Below are 17,888 nucleotides of genomic sequence, written 5' to 3'. Positions count from 1 at the left end.
AGCTGATGCATTAGGACAACACAGCATGAAAACACAGCCTGTATTAGCTGATTCATTCGGTGGAAGCACCGATCAAGCAGAGTAATGTGTACTTTTTTTTGCTTTGTGTGGTGTATGGGAAGAAAGATAACCTTTATAATTTTTTTTTTTTTCATAAAAAACCCAAGGAAAATGCCTATTATAAAATACTGGGCTGACAGCAGATCCACATAAGGATAATATTATCACAGTGTAGGTGTGTAAAGCAGCAGACAGGTAAGAGAATATATTTCCTTCAGTACACAAAAGTGCATCGTTTTGGCAATTCTAAAGGATGTTAACAGGAAGTCATCCTTTCATCAGACAGTTTGTTATCAACAACTGCACTTAGTTTAATTATATTTTGACTCTTAATCATGTTTCATGAAGCAGGTAGCATTCTTCTTTTTCTATTAAGAATTCATACACCATTTACAAAGAATAAGTATACAAAGTGCCCAGTTTTCCCCACACTTTCAACAATTACAGTCCCCTTCACACTACATTCGTGACAGTAATCCGAAATCTTTCATTTCTCTCTCTAGCTGTAGCTCTGCAGTACCTAGCAGCTATGTCAGAAGCAAACCCATGAAATCTGCTGAGGTGAATTACAATGTTCTTCTGCAGTTATCTGTAACCATATTAAAAATGTTCTGATATTCTGAAGTATCTTTTAGTGCAAATAAATTCACTCCATTACCATTCTGCCTTATATATACTAGCAGGTACTAGCAATCCAACTTTACAGAACAGCCCAGAAATGTGGAGAGGAAAAAGTTTGTCAAGCTTTCTGGTAAAGTTAGGTACACATGCCTCTAAGATTAATGAAAAATATGACATCATTCCCTATATAGCTATGAAAATTCTAGTAAGGTATGAAAAATATAAAATAGGACAAGAGTTACCACAGTGAAGAGCAGTGGCATCAGATTTTTCATATTTTTTAAAACTGCTGTAAGACTACAATGGTAAAGTCACCACAGATGAGAACACAAAATTTTTCACATTACTATGCAGGAAATAGCAAAAATCACTGTAGGATGTGGAATGGTAGTGGCAGATATTTGCTATCAGCACAGTACAATGGTGCAGTTCTAGTGAGGCTGGACACCCTCACAGGCTTCTCTCTTCCAAGCACAAAGCCTGAGAGATGTGATTTTCTTCCACTTTTTGTATTTAACTGAAGCGAGACATATAATATTTACCAACTTACTGATGTAATTGTTTCTTAAATAAAGCTCCCTGTGACAGGAGACAAAATAAATCTCTACAGACTCTGAAGCATCAAGAAAATAAGCACTCTTAAGTTCACTAGCATTTGTGTCTTTTTGTCTGAGTCCATATTTTGCTTGGTATTTCCAAGAAAAGTAGACACCGAAAATTTAGTCCTGGCTCTTGACTTTTCACCAGTTTCAAAAACAAAGCCATTCAAATTTCACCAGCATTTGACCACAACAGACTTGCATAAATACATCTCAGTCCCTACCCCCTCACAAGTCTTAAAATTTAAAGTAAGTTTTAACAAGGTTCTGGAACAGGGTTTGGACTGAGGAAAAGCGAGTGCCTTTGAATTCAATCATGTGCTAAATTTAACTGTAGCACTGTTCCTTTTTGTCTATCAGCTCATGTATCTTCAAAGTCTGCAGTCTGGAGAGCATGGGGGTGTCTCTAGCTGTATCTTTACCTTGCAAGAGAGGTGCTGAGTACAGAGTGTGAAGGGATGAGGTGCTGGACTGGTGGGAAGAGCAGAGTAACAGGTGAAATTAGCTAGAATGTTATAAAAAGCAACAGGAAACCTGTTGGGAGCCTTTTAAATTAAGACATGATAAGATGAAAAAGAAGCAGCTGGGGACAGTTTCATACCTTAGAAAACAAATCCTGTTTTCATGTCTCAGCCACAGCTTATCACCTGAACGCCCATCATCATGGTCTTGAGGGTTTTGTTTACTGCCACCCTTCCAGCTGCCCTTTATGTCTTCCCTGGGCAAAGACTTTGGGCCTCAGCTTGGGTACAGCTAAGCAGAACTCTCTAACAGCAGTAGAAAATAGATTTATACTTGGTGAGAATCTGTCTTCCTGCCTTGTCACTGAAATAGGAACAAAAGCTACAGCTTTTAAAAGGACCACTTATTACTGACAGTGAAGCAGCTACAGTGACCAGAGCAGTTAAAACTGGTGTCTCAGAAAGGCAATTTGGGGATTTCCAGGCGTTCTTTTTAGTGCTATATTTGTGCCAAACGAGGATTCAAAATGCAATTGAGAAAGCTCTTCTAAGGCACGTTCAGGTGTCTCTCAACAGAAAGACATTAGCTGAAGAAATCAAAACCTGCAGAAAACAGTCAAATTGCTTAAGAAAATTGAGCAATCAGAAAGTCCATTAAAGCCCACGGCATTCTAGTGTGCAGGAGAAACTGCTGGCTGAAAAGAAGAAACTTCTGAAAAGAAGCAGAAATCTTCCCACAAGTGGGTTGTGCAAATGGTCAATACAACTTCCAGCTTCAGAGCACATTTTGCCAGAGAAGAGCACTCTGTCCTCTTTGTTCAGTACTGACTGCCCACACCCTTCCTCCCCACTTCACCAACCTAGGGAACAATGCTCAGTCACTGGTATCACAGATCCAATAACCTGCATAAACCTCAAGGCAATATACAGCATGTTTTTGAGAACCAAGATGACCAGGAGCAGCAGAAGCAGTGCAGAGGGCAGGGGAAGAGCACCACAGCAAAGAAGCAAGGCCGTTACGGGGCAACTGGGAACCAGAACCTACTAAGTACAGCATGTCAGGAAAGGTTAGGATAAGAAAATGTCCAAAACCAGAGTTAAGAGTGTCAAAATAGGCATGTCTACTAGGGGTCAAAGAGAGATGCTGAGAAACGGCTTGTCTGACAAGGAAGCAAGCCAGACCACGAGGAAAGCAAGAGGCCACAAGGTTACTGACATTGCAGAGAACCACAGACATAACAGCAGGGCATAACAAGACCACAACACTTTCCTGAGAGGAATATGGACAGAATGAATACATATATTGGCATAAAATCACTTGTAGTGTTCCCAAACTTATTATTCATTCCACCACAATGTAATGCATTTGTATCGGATAGAAACCAATCTTTTGCAGATTGGTTTCTCTTAACCTGAAAATGGGAGAGAAAAGGTATCTTGCTCTGCAGTACCTCTAGATTTTATTTCTCCTCACCAAAATCCCAGGTCTTCTCTAGTCTTGGGAAATGTCCCTTGTATTTCATTCTCACTGAATGCCAAACAAAGGCTGCAACAGATAAATATTCTTATGGTATCAATGACTAAATCCTTCTTCTGTAAAACTTAACCATGCTGCTCAGATGTGTAAAGATAAACCTACTTCCAGTAACTCCCTGCTGATTTGTCTCCAACAGAGGATGTTGTCTCCTCTCCCTCTCCTGTAAAGGAGGCCTGGATGATTCTACAAACACAGCTTCCATATTGCACAGTTATTGGGAGAGTGGATGGGTCAGCCAGTGAAATAGCATGTTAAAGTATTGAGGAAGAAGAGAAAGGGACTCATCAGCTTTTTTCTTTCTGTCTCAGGCTGTCGAGGACAGACTTTGAACCCTTGTGTGAAGAGGACCCCTCATCTGTGACCCCACAATGTGCTCCACTCCGTGCCTATTTCAGGTCCATTCAAGCCTATCAAGCTCCTGTACTTTGAAAGCCTCTGACCGTGGATTTTTCGTGCCTTGTATGAGACTGCAAAAGTCTTATGCAATTGCACAGACTGAGAAAAAGCAACAGAAGGCTGAAATAGCTTGTATAAAAGTCATATGGACATGGCATTTCTAAGTATACCGCTTTATTTGGGCAGTGAGGATCTTAGCATACAAATAACAGAAGGGCAGCTTCTAGTAACCACAATTTAAAAAAATTCTGAGACAGACAGCTGAACTGTTTTCTGCAGGGCTAAGCTTGAGGAATAAAAAGAAGCATTAAAACCCAATAACCTTTCACATTAAGGTCAAGTGGTTGTTAAAGTGGTGTCTGGACAATCTTTTCTCCATCCTCTGCCTGATTTTTATCTGATTTTTATCTGATTCATAACATCACAAACATCAGCCTGCATCACTCATTTCTCTCCCCCAATATACTTTGTGATAATGAGAAAATATGCAGCATAGTAGTTTCTTTTTTCAAGCATACAGTTATATTTTTCTTTTTTTTTTTCTCTGAAGTATTTTGTATTTTTAAAAATATATTCTTTCACTTTTTAAGGAAGAATTATTTGTAAATTTCTTCTCTCTGGAAAGAATACCAGTTACAATAATTTCACATGGCACTCTTGACACACTGAAAAAAGCAATGCTCTGTGTTGCCCTAGGCAAAATTTTGACCAACCACTAATTATATTTTAAAGAGCTAAACAATACAAAAAAAAAGAGTATAAAAAAAGACCTATGTCTAAGTTCGCTTTGCATAAAGTTGCTAATGGTGGCACTGTGGCTACAAAACGGTAACACAGCACACAGTTCTGGATTTCATTAAAGGACAGAAATACAGACTTCTACAATATTTTCACAATACATGAAGGTGGGCAGGATGGGTGAGATGTGAGCTGCCTGCAATGTCCCTGGGCCAGAGGCAGTCCAGCTAACGTAGGTGAGTGTTGGAGCTTAACGGGGGGAGGCTGAAGGAAGAGTAACTGGAGCTGGGGGAGCCTGTTGTAGCTGAAGAGGGACACGATTTTTGCAGTCTGTTCTCACAGTTCTCATTCAGATGACCGGCTCGGATGACTTCTGTCAGCCTTTTTACTGGTTTAGGTAAAAAAAAATGGCAACAGGAAACACTGTAAGGGAGGCTTTGTAAAGTGCTGAGGAGGAAGAACGGAAGAGGAAGAAAGGAGTCAAGGGAAGAAAATGGAGGAAGGGAATTAGGATTACTCATATTTTGTCTCTCTAAACAGCAATCTATCATGAAGACATCTAGGTCTTTTTCTCTATGATTATGGAAGAGCACTACTTAATTCACTATCTGCAATTCAAGCTTTAATTAAGGCTAGACTCAATCAGCTTTGCGCATGCTGCTGAGATGAGCCTGAATAACATGTGTCCAACCTAGATATTTGTCTGTCCCCCAAGCCAGATAAGCCACAGTTTGTTGATTGAATAGCAGAGTCTTGGATCTTGGTCTTGCATCTACTAGTTTTGCCTGTGTGCCTCAATTCAGGACATACCAACAGGAATTTCAGCAGTACAATCTCAGTCTATCTCCTCCACAACATGCTGCAGCAAAGACAACAGAGTAGTTGCCAAGTCAAGAAAATGAAATTATACCTTCTTATTCATAGAATCAGAAAGAATATCATGGAATATATTGGGTTTACTCTAACAAGTAAATCAACATCAGAAAGAACATCTGCACCATCCCCAGTGTCTGATCCTCTCATAGCAAAACCACCAGCGTCCGCTTTTTGATCCTTAAACAGCAAAACTGAAAATCCAGACTTTGTAATCTTCAATTGAGCCAGTTGGTAGAATGCAAATGCAAAGAATGAGGTGACTTGCCATTGACTGTAATCTAAATCCAAAGACACTAAGCCCACAGAGATACATTAAAGTCAGGGAGCCCGTCAGGAAGGCAGATGGCAAAATAAACAATTCAGGAAAAAAACGCACTAAACCCCTTGCTGGCAGTTAATAGTAACATGGGTAGGACAAATCTCACCAGGGCAGAGAACGTTAACAGGCTGTTTGTGACAAAATGAAATAAAATTACTTGAATTGACACTTATGGTCTCATAAATCTGACCGGCACATCTATTACTATTTTGACCTGGGACTTCATCCTTGGCTCAGGATGCTGAAAGCTGCTTTCATTAGGAGCCAGGCATATGATGGAGCCCAGCATCCCTGACACAATTCAGTTTCTACAGAGAGTCCTATTTACTGGCAGGCAGGAGGATTCACCTGACAGAGCACAGCCTATGTTCACAGCTCCCAGCCTATTTCTGCCAGCGCTCTGCCCCGGAGGTCTGTCTTCAGGGGCTCTCCCTGGGACTCTGCACTGCTAAGGCTGTCCAGGGTTGCAGTGCTGCACCTTCCTCAGGTTTTTTTAGGGGTGGTTTGCTTTCTCTCTTTTCTAATAACGGTTCTATCAATGGAAGTTTTACACTTTCTGTTTTCTACATCAAATCCCAGGAAAACCTGCAGCTAGATAAATCCCATGTTTCAGGTACTGCCTGTTATGTCAGTTACTGTGCCATTGAAAAGGACCTGAATTACTACCTCCATGTATTCAGAAACATGGTTGCTATATAGACCCACACACCTATACATGTACCTTTCCCAGTGATATATGAGCACCCATTACAGAACACGGTGTTTTCAGCAGGAGACTCTCTGGTCTAAGGTTATGGTTGCTCAGGTCTCCCTTTGAACACTCAGCTGGCAGGTTTCAGCGGGTATCTTGCCCCCTGTGGTTTAGGTGCACTTTCCTGGGAGCTGGCCTTATTTCATAGTGAGAGACAGCTCTGTCCCCGGAGCACTGCCGAGGGAACAGGAATGAAGGGAAAAGAGGCTGCTCTTTACTGCTTCCCTCATACATTTCACTCAACTAGTTCCCCCACCACGTGGTTACCACTATGTGGAGTGCCAGAAGACCTGCTGTGCCCAGTGAGGAGAGGGAGAAAAGCCTCATTGCAGTGACTGTATTTTGTATATCTCACCAACAAAAGCTTTTCTTGTTTTTGTTTTTCCCGTTTCAAATAGCCTTTTAAAAAAACACATCAATTTAAATACAAAAGCCTCCCCTAGAAAACTATCCAGAAAGATAATTTCAGACCAAGATTAAACTCTCTTTGATTCTGTCCCGAAAATCTTCTTGCTGGCACACAGGTTACTGCAAAAATAGGCTCTACCAGCTGAGCTGATCCAAGAAGGCAGAAGCACAGATACCATTTCAACCTCTGACATTTGCCTAAGTAACTCTAGTGTCCTTTACTAGTATTGCAGTGACCTCTAAAAGCCTGATCCAAGCCCATCTGCTTCATTGTCCCTTACTGACCTACCCCAGACTTCCAGAAACTTTTCTAAGCCTGGAAGGATGAGTATTTAATATACAGATAAAAACCCAAAAATACATGAGTGTGCTGATGAGAAACAGAATAGCCTAAAGCCTTCCATCTCCATGCTGCTGATGTCTGCATGGTTAAAAATGAGCTACCTAGGGCTATATGAACCCTGGTGTTAGCCTGAACAATGCATTCACATCCATTTACCTGAAATCTAAATTTGGTTTATTGCATTTCATAACCACATGGAAGATGACGGCATCCCTTTAATGCTGAGTCAGAGCAAAAAGTTTCCACTTTTTATGCATATCAGCACAAAAGAAACCACTTCCACTTACCCAGGAGTACTGTAGATCCATATCAGTTAGGGAATATGTGAGATGTGGCTGATGAGAAGAGCAAGTACAGTTTTCCCATTCTTCTATTTTTGAAATCAAGAAGTCACAAGGACAGAGCTGGTTGTCAGGAAACGTCTTCCAGTCACTCCACAAGTGAAATTCAGTTTCTGAATGAATTGAAATAGTTCCTAAGTTATTAAGTCTGGAAGTGTATGTGCGGCCCAGAGACGCAGAAATAAAATCTGGCCTGGTCTCACTCTCTTCTTTTCTCCTTGAGCTGTCTTTCCAGGTTTTCTTCTCCTGAGGTCTTGTCAGCTTCATGCAAGAAGTCAGTGCTTCTTCATCCTCTTCAGAGAGATAAGCATCCTCTAACGCATCTTTAAAAATACAAATACTTCTGTTATGATATGTTGCAATTCACAGAGAAAGTGGCACTTTTTTTTTTTTAAATGCTGTCTGTTGCATTCTGTATAATGAAAAACACAAGGACTCCATTAAAAAAAACAAATAACCGTGATAATTAGGGAAATGGAAAGTATTTTGTATTGGGTCAGGCATCTGAGCCAAAAGTAAAATTTGTTCTCCATTTGTTAAATTTATCTTGTTCCCTCAAAAGCCTGGAAAATTTTACTGGTTCTGCCCCTGAATATGAAAATTTGGTAACTGGATGTCACAGTTGCAGAGAGCATGAGTTTAGCCTAAACAATGGAAAAGTTTAGGAAACTTTCTGGATATTTCCTCTCCCATCCCTTCTCAGTATGTAGCTACAAAGTAGTGGCTGAAATCCATTATTTCCTCATGTGTTTCAGCCGAAGCAATGAGTTGGCTGGAGCAGTAGTTCATCAGACAGTTTAAACTCATTTGGTTGCATTGGTTTAAAAATGATCATATACACAAGTGCATTTTACAACAAGTGCATGCACTTTTAAATTGGCAAAACAAGTTCAGAGGAAGAACTGCTGCACAGTCAGATCAGTGACCCATAGGAGACTCCAGAAAATAACCTGACCCCAGAATCAGTGTAGAATTCCTGTGCCTTATGGCCCAAGGCAATCAGGTATGATGAGAGGCCAACTTGCTTATCATAACACAGACCTTCCTGCACTCCCAGCTGCTACTGCTTCCTGGGTTAACAACGAAAGTTATCTCCACATTCGTGAGTTTTGCCTTTCTGATCCGAAATGTGACACAAAACTAGGAACTACTGCAAAAACAAATTTTCCCCATCCCGGAGGCCCCGCTGTTATACAATTCTATTTATCTAAAATCCCCACTTGCGAGATATACTGTTACAAAACTCGAGCTAGTGTGACAGGAAACAGGTTTTCACACTATGAGGAAGTCAGCACTCAAGTGGTATCACAGTAACATCTCAGCTGGGGTTTGAAAATTGTGGGTGGTGAATGACAGACCAGGACAGGATTGTTTACAGTTATGTTCAATACAGTGTCATTTGCCAAATGTTGGCAAGAATGCTGATATGATGCTGTACTTACTGAGGGGGAGCAAAACATGTTTAACATCTTCCAAGCTTTGTGTACTCGTTTTTTTTGTTCGGACCAATTTCTGCAGTCGTTTTAATGTTCCCATGGACTCTACTTTATCTTCTGGTTCTGTGCCCTGGCAAAAAAACCAAAGACATTAAAATTATTCAAATCCTACAAATAAAAAATAAGGGTAACGTGTTAATCTGGAGAATGACAAAGTTTCAGATTCAAAGAACTGATCACTGACACAATGCTTTAGAAGTTAGGCACTTTCTTGCTTGGGAAAAATAGGTAAAAAAAAAATAAATAATTCTTAGAACATTATTCATATTGCTGTTTACATATTACATTTCTTGAATACCACAGCATTGCATAGTACTTAATTCCAGATTTGTTCCAGAAAACATTTTAATACATGCATCCACCACATTATCTAGAAGCCTTTTAAGTGTGCACAGGAATCCCAGGTGTGGTGAGCTACTGCATTTAAGTGTTTATGGGACTGTGTTCTGAAGTACTGACATCTGTCTTTCTTTTTTCAAGACCTTATTTTGTTTCCTAGATTAAATGTCAATAATGTAAAAGACAATTCAAATCTGTTATTGTACACTCCACCAGCTTCCTACTGAGAAACTCAAGGTTTAAATACTACAGGCTCCTAGAGCAAGAACCTTATGAACATGCAGGCATCTCATTAATGTTCACTTATGTTAAACCAGCTGCTGTCTTCCAAATCAGTCCAGAAACACTTGAGTTCTCTTCCAGTCTGACTCTGAACTTCTCTGTGAGCTTCAGAGAGAAATTTCTTACTCTGACAGCAAATAACTTCTATTCCATAGTCACACGCTGTGTTTCACATAGAATATCTGATTTTCAATGAAGCAAAACAAACCAAAACAAAATTAGAAATTAGTTAAGACTGTAATTAACGGATGGCTACCTTTTTGGAACAATACTGTCTGGCTTCTATGGATATTCACCTATTTAAACAGATAATGATTTTGTATTGTAGCAATAAATCTTTGGCAATATTGCAAGCGATTAAGTGCTGGTGCTGATGTTATCAAAAGGTAGAAATGCAGAGGTCCTTATTGCAGTTTCCCCAGCAAATAGGTCACACAATCATAGATGCTTCCTTCTTCCTCACATGCATAATCCTTTGAGACAAAGTCATCCCAGAGTTTGCCAGCAGTCTAATGTATAGAGGGCAGGCTGCTTAGGAATGGGTCTCAAGGGATCCTGAACTCCCCAGCTCTCATTTGGGTTAAAGCCTCTTTGCAAAGTCTTAGCATGAAGCACATCTGAAGCTCCAGCATTCACATCCTACAAGTCACTTCCATCCCCTGCAGCACTGATAAGGGAGAGGGCGTATGTTGATTTCAGATTAAAAAAAAGTCCACTGTTCACTTGACAGATAAGCGCTTATAGAGATTGCTATGCTTGAACTGCCAAAAGTTCAGATATTTTTATATGAAGACATGAGGTTCTGTAAGCACAACTAGGAGTCTGAGACACATTATGCCCAGGCAGAGGTCACTTTTATGTGTGTTTAGTTACTTCTGTGTCATGAGACAACTGTGTTGAAATTATATTCAGCTGAAGCAGAGAGTTAGTGAAAGCTAAGTGACAATAAGTGAGATGTTTCCCTGTATATTCAGATGTTTAATTTCAAACGTTGAAAGGGTTTGTACCAAATGATTTGCATGACCACTTCATCTTGCTCCAGCTATAAATTGGCATGAGGCATTAATAGACTATGCTGCTTTCTTTCCTTAGGGATAAGACTTAGGAGTCCTCCTTTTGTCAATCACAATAAGTAATGCAAAAGTTCCCATGGTGGATAGCACTTGGGTTTAGACTCCCCTCTTTTCAGCAGCATGTTTCATTCCTTGAAATCTGCAGAGTGTCCTGGAGACTGGGAGTCAACCAAAGGAAATAGAGGGAAGTCAGAGAGTTGAATATAAACACCTTTCCATGCCTCCAGTGTCCACTTGTAGCTACATTAGTATTTTAGTTTTGAAGTGAATTTCACATCTGTCCCTGTAAGCTGTGATTCCGTCTCAGAGTGCCACCAACTGAATTCATCACAGACAAAATTAAGATGAAAGACACTTTCCAGAAGTTCAGCTGAAGAACTCCAGCTGCTCTTGAATGTCCAGAGAGAAGATGTGAACAGAGGTAGACCTCCCATAAGACGTACAGTGTGGACATCAACTCATCAGCACCAACTGTTCTGTTGTTCTTCATCTTTCCTTCATCTGTGTGTAGATGAAACACACACTGTGCCTGCAATGCAGGCAGAAATCCTGCTATGATAAATCTACAGGAGAAAGGGAACGTAGTGTGGATGCTGCAGTATTCCTCAATGCTAGGATAGTCATATACTACTGTGCCAGTTACTAATATAGAAAAAACCTAGGTGCTTTCAATTTCTGCCAGGTTTCTATTATTTTGTAGATTTTATAAAAGATAGCATTTTTGAGTTTAAAACCATTTAGGTCTTCTTGAGGATCTTCACTGTAGGGTAAGGTCTCAGCAGATCCACCTTAAAACTCTAGTCAGCTCAGGGCCCTCTTACAGCTGGTATCTGATTATTCATCATCCACTGTGGGCCAAATCCAAGAATGCTTTGGTTGGTCACGTTCTGATTTGCATTTCAATCCCTCTCTCTCCTCTTCCAAATTCAAGATCGTAGGACTGCAGTTTTACCTTAGCTAAAGAGAGAAACTGGGGTGTAATTTTTCAGTCTTTCATTGGGAGATATCTTTGCAAAATAAATCATAGGGGTTTAAAATGCTAATATTGCTCTCATATAAGATCTCTTGTAGCAATAATAATTTGTTCACTTATAAGTAACGACACAAAAGCAACATGATGACTTTGAGTTATGATCTGGGATTTCCATCATGGAGACATCAAGATAAATGGAAGATAATCTATTCAGATAATTTCATTAATGGCAAACTCTAATCCTCTTTGCCTTAAAAGCACTCATTTCATAGAGTCTATCATTAGGGAAAAGTCATAAATGCTTAAATAATAAATGCAGCAACCCCCTTTCATGGAGAAAAAAGATCATGCAGTATCAGCTGGTGCTGGGACAGCATTTAAATTTACAGTATTTTATTTTGGTTTACCTAAGTGTTCAAAGCCGGAATTTTAGCTGCCTATTCAAATAGAGGTAAAATATTCTTTGATATAGAAACCAGATAGACAATCAAGTGAACTGTGTTTTTCCTCAATCTATAAGCAAAGCTATTTATAAGGAAAGAATTCCTGCATGACCAAGTAACAGGAATATTATTGTTTTCTCTACTTAACGGGGTTTAGTGATGAAAAATCATGTCACATCACGAATAAAAATGAATTGCATAAAAAAATAAATCACAGGCTGCCCTTTAGTTGCAAATAATTTGCATGAAGTGCGCATGACTATTTAGGGACAAAAAAATATACATTTTTAAAATGCATTTCTGAAAATGCATTACAGAAGAAAGACCTGAATTGAGTCTGATAAACTGTTTTGGGTTTATCCTAAGGTATTTTAAACACCTTAGAAATCTTTGCTCAGTGAGGTGTTATGAGGATTAACCTGGTGACAGAAATACAGCAATTTAGAAGCTAAGTGTAAAACACTGTTGGTCGGATTCCAGCAATCCCGGTCCTGTTGAGCACTCTCTTCACTGGGTGCAACTGCATTAATTTCAATAAAACCACTTGCACAGCATGTCAATTCTCAGCCTAAAGAATTTAGTCACGGCAGAGTCTAATCTCTGTGATTTTCCTTCAACTGCTTTGCCTTTCCCAAAGAAGTGCAATGATTTAATCATGGTTACCCGTGTGCTTAAATTCAGAGTGTACAGTGCAATAGTGAGAAGACAAAAATTGCCCTATGTTCATTGTGTCCATGGCACTCTTGTTATTGTACCATAGAAATTTTTGGAAAGTTTCAGTAATAACCTGGCTGCAGATAGTGAATATTAAAATAGTATATGATGATAGAGAACTTTCTGCTCTGTTTATACGAAGAGCTCTGTAAAATGCACTGAATTTGGATAAAGCTCCTGCCCACACATATCTGACCTTTAAATATTCCCATTATTTCAGTCTGGTACTCCAACTAGTCTAAAATGAGTGCAGAGTCAGACCTAAGCAGGCTAGGATTATAGACAGATTTTCTCCTGGGAATCACAGAGCAATAATGCAATATTCTATAAATGATAAAGAAATACTGTTATTAATAGCAAAGCAATAATAAGATATTCTATAAAAGACAAAGAGATATCATGATTAATAACAGGGATATGGATAAAGATCTTTCAGCTTTTGGGGAAGGAACATATAGTACAGGAAATTCTACTAAAACAGCCTGTTCTTCCCAGCTGCTGGCTGCTGGTGAAAAAAAAATCAACAATTTTCATGGCAACTCACCATTTCACTGTTACCAGGCACACCTGGATTGTGAACTCGTGGTGGAATCCATTGCTCATAGTTTATCACCTAGATGGTAAGAAAAATAAAATAAATTAAAATAAAATTTTTAAAAAATCCAACATAAATAAGACAAATAAACATAATTTGCATCATGTAACTGAATACAGATGGGAGATCAGCAGTTTTCCAACCCAGTGCTGTGTGCATACAAAAGTAAATGGCTGACATGCATCAGCTGACACCCATTGAAATAATTTTGATATTGAGCTGTCTTAATTTCCTGAGTTATCTGGGGCTTGGGAACATCTTGGGGACACCACAGCATACGTGGTGCAGTGGCAGAGCCATGCACTATAGTATAGGATCTTTGGGTCTCAGCCTACATCTTGGTTTTCCTTTCTCAATGAGCAGAAAAGCCAGAGAAGACTTCCCTCAGCACCAACCCCCCAGCTGAGGAGCAAGTGTCACTGATGCATTTCTAAGAAGGGTCTTGCTCAGTTCACCTCATTTTGCCTGGGGTGCTGAGCACCAAGGGTGTGAGTTTGAACTGGGCTAACAACAATCCCCAGAACTAAGCCAAGACAGGACTATATACACTGCCATCACCTGCCCATAAGCCATTTTTTGGCCACAATATCCTCACAATGGGAACACCATGAGAATACACTCCCTGGGGCCCTAGTATACACTGATGCCCTAGTGGGCAAGCCTGACAGTGCTCTCATAGCTTATCAGGAAAGTAATGAACACTGGCCTTTTTTCTTCATGAATGTGAATGACACTTTGAAGGCTGAATGCAACCTAAGAATTTAGGTGAGAAATGAGGCATGAAATATTTTTGAAAATGTATTAGCCCAAAGACTGTATTACTTGATATTTTGTGTCCCTCCCAATATGCTACAAAGGGTTTGAGCCACGAAGGGAGCCCTGCTAGACATGAGTAAACAAGACCAAAGGTATGAAAAATAAATGCAAAAAGTAAAGCTCCTTTTTCTGGTAAGGTACACTTACTGCAGTGTTGCTCACACTGTGTCTCTCAACCTGTACTTCTATTTTAAGCCCCTGTTTTCCAGCACTTACAGAATGAATGGAGTGTCAATTTAGGAAATGGAGAAGGCTTAAAGCTTTTGTGAAGGACTCAGGAAAACTTATTTGCTTTCTTTTTTCTTTTTTTTTTTTTCATTTCTTTTTTTTTCTTTAAAAAGGGAAAAAAAAAAATCTAAAATGTTCATCTATGCTATTTACCCCTGCTTGTAAATCTGCCTGTTCCATGTCTTATAAAATCACAAACTCACACAGACCAGCTTAGGCAGGAGTGCAATTCTGGGAATTGTCTAGTCTAACTCCATGCTCTGAACAGGTCACCAGAACAAGCTGCAGAGGTCCATCTCTTGACAGGAGAATCTTCAAAGACGAACTTCTCATACCATCTCTTCAGTGTTTGACCTCCCCTCACACTAGAGAAGTGCTTTCTTTACGTTAAGTGAAATTTCCTGCATTTCAGTTTGTGCCTACTGCTCCATCTCATTCCTAGGGACTGGGGTAACAGTGTGGTTTGTAGTTCCCTGGACTTTCTTTCCAGCCCTCTTAAAGACAGGAGAAACAGCCAGGGGATAGCTCAGTTGTGTGAGCTGTCCCAACACATTGCTGAGGTTTTGAGACTTGCAGCCATGCACCTCCATGCAGACCTCTAATTCCTCCCGTTTGTTCCCCACGCTCTGTGCTTCAGCAAACAGGCACTTCATATGGGCACTAATCTGTGCTGATTTTGCAGAAAAAGAGTGAGAGCTTTCCCCATAGTGCTGTTCTCTCAGCATTTCCTTATTTGTGTGCATAATGTAGCACAGCAAAGGAATACAGACATAATCAGACTATTCTGGAAGCTTAAAAGAGCATTGTATCAATGTTTTCTTGATGATAATGAAGGTGAGAGGTAACAATCACTAAAATTCAAAATACTGTCATAAACCCTGAAATTTTTAAAAAGCAAATGCAATAGTTCTTAAATTAGTACCAAAGTTTGGAGGTATCCAAGTCTCTGCAGCTCATTTTTCATGTACCCCAAGAAGTGCCTTCAAACACTTTGAGAAATGAAAAATAGGATTTTGCATCTAAAATGGGACAAATGGTTCATGGGAAGAAAATTTAAGGGATTTTAAGGAAACTTATATTTAGGGCAAACATAAGCCTTATTCCCTATTACTTCTTCCCTTTTCCCCTCCATATTCTGTCATGTCTGGGGAATGACCTCCATGATCTTAACCAGAAATCAGGCCAAAAGCTTCCATGGCAGGACAGGGACAGAGCCAGAGATCCCTCACACCAAGGGAAGAACTGTTGTGGGAAATCAAAGAGCAATCTTTCTTCATAATACTTAGAAAGTGAGAGGAAGAAATCAGAGACAGAGAATGAGAGATGCAGAAGAGAAAGAGTTCTTTTCTCCTTTCCTCCCTCCTCAGCTACTTTTTTGGCAGCTGGAAGAGGAGATAATCATGGGAACAAACTAACAGTGCAGAGACAGATAAAAGCCTGAGGGAAAGCAGGAGAAACCTGGAACACACTGACTTTCAAGTTTCCAATACGGTCATCTGTCCCCCGATATGCAGATCATTTGACTTTTCTTTTTAATCCTGATTGTGTCTTTGGCCTACACTGGAGCTGAGCACTGCCTAAATGCTGGGTCTTCACAGCTCTCTGTCTTATCTCAGATGCCTTCAGGGTGATGCACTTACAGTTTTTTTCTTGCTTTTAACCTACACATCCAAAAGGACTCCTGACATTGTATAGAAACAACAGAGGAAACTCAGCTTGGAGCCTTTTCTAAAGTTTAGTGCTCACCTTGAATTTAACACTTTTCTGCAAAAGAAAATTTAATAGATTTTTCAGCTCCTAAATAATTTATTGTATTAATTCCTCATTTAGGAGACACACATATGGAGAGGTGTGTTACACATTTTTAGTCAGATTCCCAAACTGGGTGAACTTTTATCTCCTGTGAAATCAGCAGAGCTAAGATGGTTTGCCACAGATATAAACTGTCCCTTTAAGTAACATATTATCAGGGCAAACATCGGGCTGGAAGTGAATAAAAAGCAAACATCAGTCATGCTAATTCCAGAGATACAAGTCTTTCTCCTCACCTCTCTGCTGTTCACCAGCTGATGGCTTGTTACCTACCTTTATGTTGTTGTTATGATTATGTAAACCCAAGGGTCAAATTTCCTTAACTGCTCGTGCTAGTGGGATAATTAATGCAGTATTAGGAAGATGAGATATGGTATATGTTTACAGAAATTCAGAAAGCATTAGGATACATATGCCAATATGAATCATGCAGGACTAATCTAAACACTTAGTATAGATCTTGCTAGACACAATTCTAGCACATCCGTTTAACAGAAATGGATTTGCTCAGGGAAAGAGAAGGCTTCCTATGCAATAAAATCCATATGGTCTGCACAAGTAAAATCATGGACAACTTTGGTAGTCACCAGAGTCTTCTTTTAAACTCAGCTTCTAAAATACACAAGCATACTGAGTATGAAGTTAAGGTTAGGTAAATGCTGAATGGAAACAAGAAATACGCATTTCATTTGAATGAAATTTTAGATTTCAGAAAGAGTATTTCTTTCACCTGGCATGTTGTTTCTTCTATCTTCTTTCCTTGCAGCAAATGTATTCCATCAGCAATAATATTATCTTCTGTGAATTATGACCAAAAAAGAGAAAACATGCTTTAAAATGTCCTGTTTTATGTTGTTATGAGGAATATCATTTGAATTGCACTGATGTTTTGAGCTGACATTCTGACTCTCTGAAGTTAATCTTATATCATTTAAACATACATTTTATCTTAAACTGCTTTGAAGTGAGACTGGAGAACAAACTGGCAAACTGACTCACATAAAGAAAACTCATTCATGCTTCCTTCTTATCTATATTTAGTCTTCAGTTTACTAACCCAGAACCCCACCAAGTCCTTTCTCTTGCTCTGTTAATTTACAGCAGAAAGGTGTAGAATATTCATATAAAAAGTTAAAGGCAAAAATGATCTTTGCAATTGAGATCTGTTCATCTTAGATTAGATTAGAAATTCCTTTCAGAGGATGAACATCCTCCTGTTTCTTCCAAGAAATGAATGCTTTGCATGGGAAGAGTATGAACCTTCACTACAACAGGGAGCAATAATAAGTCAAAGAAGTCTTTGAAAAGTTTACTTTATGTAAGTCTACTTTGAAAGATCTACTCTTACTCCTAATCTTAAGGCAAAGCATCCACCATTATGCTTGTGTAGGATGGCCCTAGTGATTAGATTGCACCAACACAGATATCAGAAGCACTCAGTTATTTTGCAGGGAAAAAAACCACAAAAAACCAAAAACCAAAACAGAAGAAAAATTATCTGCTAATCACAGCACATAATACTACTGTAATTTTCCAAAGTTACTAGAAACCAGTAGAAATGTGTTGAGGGTTTTTTTCTCATGAATTCTAACTTGATATCCACATTGCTGCTGAGGAATATCAGTAGTTCTCCTGTCTGCAAAAGGACAGCTTACTTAACGTATAGA

General features: G+C 39.4%; 1 protein-coding gene across 3 annotated transcripts in view; it reads right to left on the bottom strand.

Moving 5' to 3' along the window:
* The window catches only part of SAMSN1 (SAM domain, SH3 domain and nuclear localization signals 1), an 84,661-nt gene that overhangs the window by 45,656 nt on the left and 21,117 nt on the right, over positions 1 to 17,888 (bottom strand). Inside the window, exons 6-10 of one of the 3 annotated variants that reach the window (XM_051779600.1) lie at positions 16,952 to 17,019; positions 13,315 to 13,383; positions 8,893 to 9,016; positions 7,654 to 7,773; positions 7,397 to 7,563 (exon numbers count right to left, since the gene is read on the bottom strand). In XM_051779600.1, the coding sequence (XP_051635560.1) occupies positions 7,397 to 7,563; positions 7,654 to 7,773; positions 8,893 to 9,016; positions 13,315 to 13,383; positions 16,952 to 17,019 (548 nt within the window). Of the gene's footprint in view, positions 1 to 7,396; positions 7,774 to 8,892; positions 9,017 to 13,314; positions 13,384 to 16,951; positions 17,020 to 17,888 lie in introns of all 3 variants that reach the window. The other 2 variants (XM_051779599.1, XM_051779602.1) reach the window with 2 other exon arrangements.

The sequence above is a fragment of the Manacus candei genome, unplaced genomic scaffold (assembly GCF_025592945.1).
Source record: "Manacus candei isolate 608988 ecotype Guabito, Panama unplaced genomic scaffold, ASM2559294v1 h1tg000014l, whole genome shotgun sequence".
Taxonomy (NCBI): Eukaryota; Metazoa; Chordata; class Aves; order Passeriformes; family Pipridae; genus Manacus; species Manacus candei.
Note: the sequence above shows the minus strand (reverse complement) of the source record. Positions and strands in the feature narration are given on the sequence as shown.